Raw genomic sequence first — 10,322 nt, 5'->3', positions numbered from 1 at the left:
GAGGACGAGAGTCAGCAACACTGAAGGACTTCATGATAATAATAATAATAATAATAATACACATTTATAAAGATTACAAAAATAATTTAGGATCCGGGATTGGACTTTATTTTCAGGACGTTTCGGGCAAAAGCCCTTCTTCAGCTGTTCAAAAAGAATTGTAATTATACAACATTTCTGAGGATGACGTCATGATTATGAGAATAGAACGTTCATTCCCAGAGGTTCCGAAGTTTCCGAGCAACATCTGTTCCACAACACTCACTGATCAATTGATTTGAATTACAACAGGTTTACTGCATTGTGTTTTATAGAGAGAGGGAGGAGAGACAGAGAGGAGAGAGAGAGGAGTGGAGAGAGGAGGGGAAAGCAGAGATCATACCAGGGGTGAGAGAGAGAGAGAGAGAGGAAAGCAGAGAACATACCAGGGGTGAGAGAGAGAGAGAGAGAGAGAGAGAGATGTGTCCTTTAACATACGACAGTATTTACAATACAGACATTGTCTTTGATAGAACTTGTACTTGTTGTGATCCTAGCTTGTTGCCTCCCAGTTCATGTTATTATTATTATTATTATTATTATTATTTATTTCTTAGCAGACGCCCTTATCCAGGGCGACTTACAATCGCAAGCAAATACAAATACATTCAAGTGTTACAATATAAGTCATACAATAAGAGCAAGAAATACAATAATTCTCAAGTGTGACAAACCACAATTCAATAATACAGCAGATAATAGTGAAAGTTACATCAGGATATGATTAAATAGTGATAGTTACATCAGGATATGATTAAGTACAAAATACTACAGATTAAACACTTGGCAGATTACAATATTCTGAGGTACAGGATTAAATGCAGTAAAATAGGGGGCAGATAAGAGCAAAATAAAGCATATTTAAATGAAGGGTGATAGTGTCCCAGGATACAACAGAGGAGTTCTACAGGTGCTGTTTGAAGAGGTGAGTGAGTGAGTGTTGTATTCTATTATTATTATTATTATTATTATTATTATTATTAGTGCCCTGACTGTAACTCTATTTCAATATGAATCTTGCACAGTAACCCTGGACTGCCCTGTAGCGCCGGTGCGAGTCGCATTTTATAAAGCCGGCGTCTGCCGCATAAATCAAAGCGATACTTAAATAAAAACCGATACAAAACGCCCAGATAAAGAAGGCGCTCAAACCCCCCCCCCCCCCCCCTCCTTTGAACCGCGTTTCAGCACTGACCGTGGAGGACAGCGCGGTGTTGAACTCTCCTTTACTTTACAATCCGCAGGCGGGCGGGTTTAATATATGAAAACATAACAGACCGCTATAAGAGAAAACAAAGCGGCGACTTCTGCGAACGAAACGCGGGTCAGCGACCGCAGAACTACAGCAAGCCACGGCGGACAAACTACCGGCGCGTTGAGAAAGCACCCAGGGGCGGGGCCGAGCCGTGGCGTCACCGAGGGGGTGGGGGTTAAAAGAACAGGCCGGCGTTTATTGGCTACAGAAACGCTCCGAAACCCAGCTTGCGAGATTGATTGGCTGGCTTGTCTCCCTCTGTCGAAGCGAGGGCGGGATCGCGACGAGAGGAGGAGGAGGAGGAGGAGGGACCAGGTTGTGAAACTGGGGACTATAGTCTGCCATCTTGGCTCCTCCTCTTGGCTTTGTTTTAGTTTTAAATTCAGTTATTTTAGTTGAAGAAGCGGTTTAGATATGAAATAAAGATCGCTTGAGATCGACTGAAGAAATAAATAAGCGCACACTTCACGCCGATTGAGGGGAGATACGGCGGGAGGAGAGCGAGAGACGGGGGTAAGGCAGCATTGAAACTGCATCTATCGGCGTGCTCAGCAAGTAACCGCAGGGTCACGAATGATTAAGCTGTGCTCGCCCCATTCACAAATCAAATACACCGTTTGTATGACGTGGTTAATAATTCAGATTCTGCAAGCTGGTATCTCGCGTGTTGAAATGGGACTAGCTGATAGATTTTTTTTTTTTTGAACGATTTGGTTGGATTTTAATAGAACTTGTGTGTTTACGTACCATGCATTATACAAATCAAAAGATGCAGTTTTGCATGCGAACGACACCGAGTGTGTGATTGATGGTATTCACGCAGTCAAACGGGGTTCTGTTAACGGAGAAAGCAAAACGTACAGTGCGTGAATGAGCCCGACGAGCCTTCAAAGGGTTAAACTGCCTTGGAATTCCCGGAAACCTTCGAGCGGCGGAACGCGGCGCTGCCTGCTTCATGTGACGTAACTTGCTTCCATTGAAGAGCGTTTGTATGAAGCGCGACGCTCACGTGAGGAGCGCGCTGCTTTCCACTGAGGTCGCGCTGCTGTTATAAAGCGTTTCCTAATAGAGGAAGCAGCGGGTTTTAGGGGTGGAAGAGCCCCACGTGCAGGCATTGTGGGAGTGGCGTCAGTCTGTTGAATGAACCTGCAGGGGAGTTCATATTACAGCAGATAAGCCTTGACATGCACATTTAAATAACATTGGATTCATACCGTTCTCTAAGTGTGTGACTTCCGCAGAAATTCAAATGAAAGCGCTTTGCATGCAGTCTGAAATGACAAATCTACCTACAGGGATGGGAATCAGACTCCCGCTGCACAGCAGTGTGATCCAGTCCTGGTTTCACTGGGAGTTTAATAATCAGACACACCTGAGCTTGTTAGCTAGACACACTGGGGGCTGATCAAGCTGCTAGTAAAACCTGGACTGGGTGACACTGCTGCGGAATAGGAGTCTGATTCCCATCCCTCTTTCAGAAGGGATCAGCATCACTCACAGGAAGTCCTTGAGATGGACGGAGCTCCATGCAGCCCACAGCTTCCGAATCGCTGGGTCGTCCGATTCGAATGACTCTGCAGTGTGTCTGTGTTTACACCATCACTGTCCACAGTGACTCTGCAGTGTGACTGTGTTTACAGCATCCCGGTCCACAGTGACTCTGCAGTGTGTCTGTGTTTACACCATCACTGTCCACAGTGACTCTGCAGTGTGACTGTGTTTACATCATCACGGTCCACAGTGACTCTGCAGTGTGACTGTGTTTACACCATCACGGTCCACAGTGACTCTGCAGTGTGTCTGTGTTTACACCATCACTGTCCACAGTGACTCTGCAGTGTGTCTGTGTTTACACCATCACTGTCCACAGTGACTCTGCAGTGTGTCTGTGTTTACACCATCACGGTCCACAGTGACTCTGCAGCGTGACTGTGTTTACACCATCACGGTCCACAGTGACTCTGCAGTGTGTCTGTGTTTACACCATCACGGTCCACAGTGACTCTGCAGTGTGTCTGTGTTTACACCATCACGGTCCACAGTGACTCTGCAGCGTGACTGTGTTTACACCATCACGGTCCACAGTGACTCTGCAGTGTGTCTGTGTTTACACCATCACGGTCCACAGTGACTCTGCAGTGTGTCTGTGTTTACACCATCACTGTCCACAGTGACTCTGCAGTGTGTCTGTGTTTACACCATCACGGTCCACAGTGACTCTGCAGTGTGACTGTGTTTACACCATCACGGTCCACAGTGACTCTGCAGTGTGTCTGTGTTTACAGCATCACAGTCCACAGTGACTCTGCAGTGTGACTGTGTTTACACCATCACTGTCCACAGTGATTCTGCAGTGTGTCTGTGTTTACACCATCACAGTCCACAGTGACTCTGCAGTGTGACTGTGTTTACACCATCACTGTCCACAGTGACTCTGCAGTGTGTCTGTGTTTACACCATCACGGTCCACAGTGACTCTGCAGTGTGACTGTGTTTACACCATCACGGTCCACAGTGACTCTGCAGTGTGTCTGTGTTTACAGCATCACGGTCCACAGTGACTCTGCAGTGTGACTGTGTTTACACCATCACTGTCCACAGTGACTCTGCAGTGTGTCTGTGTTTACACCATCACAGTCCACAGTGACTCTGCAGTGTGACTGTGTTTACACCATCACAGTCCACAGTGACTCTGCAGTGTGACTGTGTTTACACCATCACTGTCCACAGTGACTCTGCAGTGTGTCTGTGTTTACAGCATCACAGTCCACAGTGACTCTGCAGTGTGACTGTGTTTACACCATCACAGTCCACAGTGACTCTGCAGTGTGACTGTGTTTACACCATCACTGTCCACAGTGACTCTGCAGTGTGTCTGTGTTTACACCATCACAGTCCACAGTGACTCTGCAGTGTGACTGTGTTTACACCATCACAGTCCACAGTGACTCTGCAGTGTGACTGTGTTTACACCATCACTGTCCACAGTGACTCTGCATTGTGACTGTGTTTACAGCATCACAGTCCACAGTGACTCTGCAGTGTGACTGTGTTTACACCATCACTGTCCACAGTGACTCTGCAGTGTGACTGTGTTTACACCATCACAGTCCACAGTGACTCTGCAGTGTGACTGTGTTTACACCATCACAGTCCACAGTGACTCTGCAGTGTGACTGTTTACACCATCACAGTCCACAGTGACTCTGCAGTGTGACTGTGTTTACACCATCCCGGTCCACAGTGACTCTGCAGTGTGACTGTGTTTACACCATCACGGTCCACAGTGACTCTGCAGTGTGACTGTGTTTACAGCATCACTGTCCACAGTGACTCTGCAGTGTGACTGTGTTTACACCATCACTGTCCACAGTGACTCTGCAGTGTGACTGTGTTTACACCATCACGGTCCACAGTGACTCTGCAGTGTGACTGTGTTTACAGCATCACGGTCCACAGTGACTCTGCAGTGTGACTGTGTTTACACCATCACGGTCCACAGTGACTCTGCAGTGTGACTGTGTTTACACCATCACGGTCCACAGTGACTCTGCAGTGTGACTGTGTTTACAGCATCACAGTCCACAGTGACTCTGCAGTGTGACTGTGTTTACACCATCACAGTCCACAGTGACTCTGCAGTGTGACTGTGTTTACACCATCACAGTCCACAGTGACTCTGCAGTGTGACTGTGTTTACACCATCACAGTCCACAGTGACTCTGCAGTGTGACTGTGTTTACACCATCACAGTCCACAGTGACTCTGCAGTGTGACTGTGTTTACACCATCACGGTCCACAGTGACTCTGCAGTGTGACTGTGTTTACACCATCACTGTCCACAGTGACTCTGCAGTGTGTCTGTGTTTACACCATCACGGTCCACAGTGACTGCAGTGTGACTGTGTTTACACCATCACTGTCCACAGTGACTCTGCAGTGTGTCTGTGTTTACAGCATCACGGTCCACAGTGACTCTGCAGTGTGACTGTGTTTACACCATCACTGTCCACAGTGACTCTGCAGTGTGACTGTGTTTACACCATCACGGTCCACAGTGACTCTGCAGTGTGACTGTGTTTACACCATCACGGTCCACAGTGACTCTGCAGTGTGACAGTGTTTACACCATCACTGTCCACAGTGACTCTGCAGTGTGTCTGTGTTTACACCATCCCGGTCCACAGTGACTCTGCAGTGTGTCTGTGTTTACACCATCCCGGTCCACAGTGACTCTGCAGTGTGACTGTGTTTACACCATCACGGTCCACAGTGACTCTGCAGCGTGACTGTGTTTACACCATCACGGTCCACAGTGACTCTGCAGCGTGACTGTGTTTACACCATCACGGTCCACAGTGACTCTGCAGCGTGACTGTGTTTACACCATCACGGTCCACAGTGACTCTGCAGCGTGACTGTGTTTACACCATCCCGGTCCACAGTGACTCTGCAGCGTGACTGTGTTTACACCATCACGGTCCACAGTGACTCTGCAGCGTGACTGTGTTTACACCATCACGGTCCACAGTGACTCTGCAGCGTGACTGTGTTTACACCATCACGGTCCACAGTGACTCTGCAGCGTGACTGTGTTTACACCATCACGGTCCACAGTGACTCTGCAGCGTGACTGTGTTTACACCATCACGGTCCACAGTGACTCTGCAGCGTGACTGTGTTTACACCATCACGGTCCACAGTGACTCTGCAGCGTGACTGTGTTTACACCATCACGGTCCACAGTGACTCTGCAGCGTGACTGTGTTTACACCATCACGGTCCACAGTGACTCTGCAGCGTGACTGTGTTTACACCATCACGGTCCACAGTGACTCTGCAGCGTGACTGTGTTTACACCATCACGGTCCACAGTGACTCTGCAGCGTGACTGTGTTTACACCATCACGGTCCACAGTGACTCTGCAGTGTGACTGTGTTTACACCATCACGGTCCACAGTGACTCTGCAGTGTGACTGTGTTTACACCATCACGGTCCACAGTGACTCTGCAGTGTGACTGTGTTTACACCATCACGGTCCACAGTGACTCTGCAGTGTGACTGTGTTTACACCATCACGGTCCACAGTGACTCTGCAGTGTGTCTGTGTTTACACCATCACGGTCCACAGTGACTCTGCAGTGTGACTGTGTTTACACCATCACGGTCCACAGTGACTCTGCAGTGTGACTGTGTTTACACCATCACTGTCCACAGTGACTCTGCAGTGTGTCTGTGTTTACACCATCCCGGTCCACAGTGACTCTGCAGCGTGACTGTGTTTGCAGCATCACGGTCCACAGTGACTCTGCAGCGTGACTGTGTTTACACCATCACGGTCCACAGTGACTCTGCAGCGTGACTGTGTTTACAGCATCACGGTCCACAGTGACTCTGCAGCGTGACTGTGTTTACACCATCACGGTCCACAGTGACTCTGCAGCGTGACTGTGTTTACACCATCACGGTCCACAGTGACTCTGCAGCGTGACTGTGTTTACACCATCACGGTCCACAGTGACTCTGCAGCGTGACTGTGTTTACACCATCACGGTCCACAGTGACTCTGCAGCGTGACTGTGTTTACACCATCACGGTCCACAGTGACTCTGCAGCGTGACTGTGTTTACACCATCACGGTCCACAGTGACTCTGCAGCGTGACTGTGTTTACACCATCACGGTCCACAGTGACTCTGCAGCGTGACTGTGTTTACACCATCACGATCCACAGTGACTCTGCAGCGTGACTGTGTTTACACCATCACGGTCCACAGTGACTCTGCAGCGTGACTGTGTTTACACCATCACGGTCCACAGTGACTCTGCAGCGTGACTGTGTTTACACCATCACGGTCCACAGTGACTCTGCAGCGTGACTGTGTTTACACCATCACGGTCCACAGTGACTCTGCAGCGTGACTGTGTTTACACCATCACGGTCCACAGTGACTCTGCAGCGTGACTGTGTTTACACCATCACGGTCCACAGTGACTCTGCAGCGTGACTGTGTTTACAGCATCCCGGTCCACAGTGACTCTGCAGCGTGACTGTGTTTACAGCATCACGGTCCACAGTGACTCTGCAGTGTGACTGTTTACAGCATCACGGTCCACAGTGACTCTGCAGTGTGACTGTGTTTACAGCATCCCGGTCCACAGTGACTCTGCAGCGTGACTGTGTTTACACCATCACGGTCCACAGTGACTCTGCAGCGTGACTGTGTTTACACCATCACGGTCCACAGTGACTCTGCAGCGTGACTGTGTTTACACCATCACGGTCCACAGTGACTCTGCAGCGTGACTGTGTTTACACCATCACGGTCCACAGTGACTCTGCAGCGTGACTGTGTTTACACCATCACGGTCCACAGTGACTCTGCAGCGTGACTGTGTTTACAGCATCCCGGTCCACAGTGACTCTGCAGCGTGACTGTGTTTACAGCATCCCGGTCCACAGTGACTCTGCAGTGTGACTGTGTTTACAGCATCACGGTCCACAGTGACTCTGCAGTGTGACTGTTTACAGCATCCCGGTCCACAGTGACTCTGCAGTGTGACTGTGTTTACAGCATCCCGGTCCACAGTGACTCTGCAGTGTGACTGTTTTTACACCATCATGGTCACTAAAGGGTTATAATAAATGTTTATTATGGGATGTTTTTTCATTTCATGTGTTAAATGATAAAAACTTACTTTCGGTTTTCCAGGCATTGATCCGAAACTGGAATATCGGGACAGAAGGCAAGTCTCAGAAATGGCATCTTCTCACATTAAAGGGGAGGCGACTGAACTGGAACCTGTGTCCATTAAAGGGGAGGCCCCTGAACTAGAACCTGTGTCCATTAAAGGGGAGGCCTCTGAACTAGAACCTGTGTCCATTAAAGGGGAGGCCCTTGAACTAGAACCTGTCTGCATTAAAGGGGAGGTCCCTGAACTAGAACCTGTGTCCATTAAAGGGGAGGCCCCTGAACTAGAACCTGTGTCCATTAAAGGGCAGGCCCCTGAACTACAACCTGTCTGCATTAAAGGGGAGGCCCCTGAACTGGAGCCTGTCCCAATTAAAGGGGAGGCCCCTGAACTGCTACCTGTTAAACCAGCAGTATCTGAGAATGAGGCTTTATTATATGAAGCAGCATTAGGGAAAAGACACAAGCGAATTCACACGGGAGAGAAACCGTATCGCTGTGCTGACTGTGGGAAGAGTTTCACTCAATTTAGAGTTCTTAAAAGACACCAGCAGACTCACACGGGAGAGAAACCGTATCGCTGCGCTGACTGTGGGAAGAGTTTCACTCAATTACAAAGTGTTAAATTACACCAGCGAATTCACAAAGCAGAGAAACCACATCGCTGTGCTGAGTGCGGGAAGAGCTTCACTCAATTTGGAGTTCTTAAAAGACACGGTCTAGTTCACACAGGAGAGAAACCGTATCGCTGCGCTGACTGTGGGAGCAACTTCACTCAGTCAGAACATCTTAAAAGACACCAGCGAATTCACACGGGCGAGAAACCGCACCGCTGTGATCAATGCGGGAAGAGCTTCGCCGATGTAGGAAATTTTAAAAGACACGGTCGAATTCACACGGGCGACAAACCGCACCGCTGTGATCAATGCGGGAAGAGCTTCCATCACTTACAAAATCTTCAAACGCACCAACAAATTCACACAGGAGAGAAACCGTACCACTGCACTGAGTGTGGGAGGAGCTTCAGTCAGTTACAGTATCTTAAAAGACACCAGAGAATTCACACAGGAGAGAAACCGTATGTCTGCGCTGACTGTGGGAGGAGCTTCAGGCAGTTACAGTATCTTAAAAGACACCAGAGAGTTCACACAGGAGAGAACTGATACCCTGTATGAAATGTACAATATCTTAACAGAATGAGAGGAAGTAACCATGACGATGTAGTGAAAGAGAACATTTAAATATCAGGAGAGATTTTGGATGTCAGAAATGACGTGGCAGCAGCCCGTTCTGAAGTGAGGCAGCGGCGCTTCACGGGTCACTGCGACGGGATTCAGGACATCCTCCCTTGCGATTCACTCCCGGGGCGTGCGATTCAGGTTCACTGACGACACCTTCACAACGAGACCAGCTGATTTATCTAGAAGAACGGTCTGCTCTAGATATCCAGAGCACGGCATTCTCATCTGTGGACCAGACGCGGAATCAGAATACGAGAGAGATTGATAATAAATGATTCCTCTCAGTATTGGAGAAATGAATTGATTCCGTCAAGGCGAGCAGCTGCATGAAAACACAAGAAGCACCCAAACTCTGAAAACGGTAAATCGCACCGAAGGGCTCACAGAACCCCATTATTACATTCGTTTCAGTTAGGAAGATGATATCTAAAATCTCTTGCAGTATTTTTTCGTGCATCCCCAGTTTCCGAGCTGTCTTGGAGGTGCGATAAAGGGGCTTATCATTTTCTGTTTGTTTTTAATTCATTGAATCGTCTTTTATTATTCTTGCTCCTAATAAAAAAAAAACACATAAAAGGCTGTTCTTAGTCCGAGTCAGAAACTATGTGCTGTGAGTTTGTGATTCATAGAGATTATAATGGTTCATGTCCAAACAGCAATTCAGAATTTAACATCGTCCCTTTATTGATTCCACTATGTAAGATTTACACACACGGCATTTAAACATTCATACACAATAATGCATCTCCTGTTCTTACAGTCTCACACAGACAGGTTTATAAAGGATAGCAATGTTTCTGTATCTCTGAGAGTCTCACACACACAGGTTTATAAAGGATACAATGTTTCTGTATCTCTGAGAGTCTCACACACACAGGTTTATAAAGGATACAATGTTTCTGCATCTCTGAGAGTCTCACACACAGGTTTATAAAGGATTCGATGTTTCTGTATCTCTGAGAGTCTCACACACACAGGTTTATAAAGGATTCGATGTTTCTGTATCTCTGAGAGTCTCACAGACAGACAGGTTTATAAAGGATTCGATGTTTCTGTATCTCTGAGAGTCTCACACAGACAGACAGGTTTATAA

General features: G+C 47.9%; 1 protein-coding gene across 1 annotated transcript; it reads left to right on the top strand.

Moving 5' to 3' along the window:
* Positions 1–1,601: 1,601 nt before the first annotated feature.
* Positions 1,602–10,038, top strand: LOC117407677 (zinc finger protein 239-like). Its single transcript, XM_059018110.1, has 2 exons — positions 1,602–1,807; positions 8,010–10,038. Exon 2 carries the CDS (start codon positions 8,057–8,059, stop codon positions 9,149–9,151), a length of 1,095 nt encoding a protein of 364 aa, XP_058874093.1. The 5' UTR covers positions 1,602–1,807; positions 8,010–8,056; the 3' UTR covers positions 9,152–10,038.
* Positions 10,039–10,322: the final 284 nt, after the last annotated feature.

This window comes from Acipenser ruthenus, chromosome 58 (assembly GCF_902713425.1).
Source record: "Acipenser ruthenus chromosome 58, fAciRut3.2 maternal haplotype, whole genome shotgun sequence".
NCBI lineage: Eukaryota > Metazoa > Chordata > Actinopteri > Acipenseriformes > Acipenseridae > Acipenser > Acipenser ruthenus.
Note: the sequence above shows the minus strand (reverse complement) of the source record. Positions and strands in the feature narration are given on the sequence as shown.

What these genes read in the sequence shown, in the direction of transcription:
- LOC117407677 (XM_059018110.1), top strand. Translation starts at nt 8,057, where the DNA reads ATGGCATCTTCTCACATTAAAGGGGAGGCGACTGAACTGGAACCTGTG.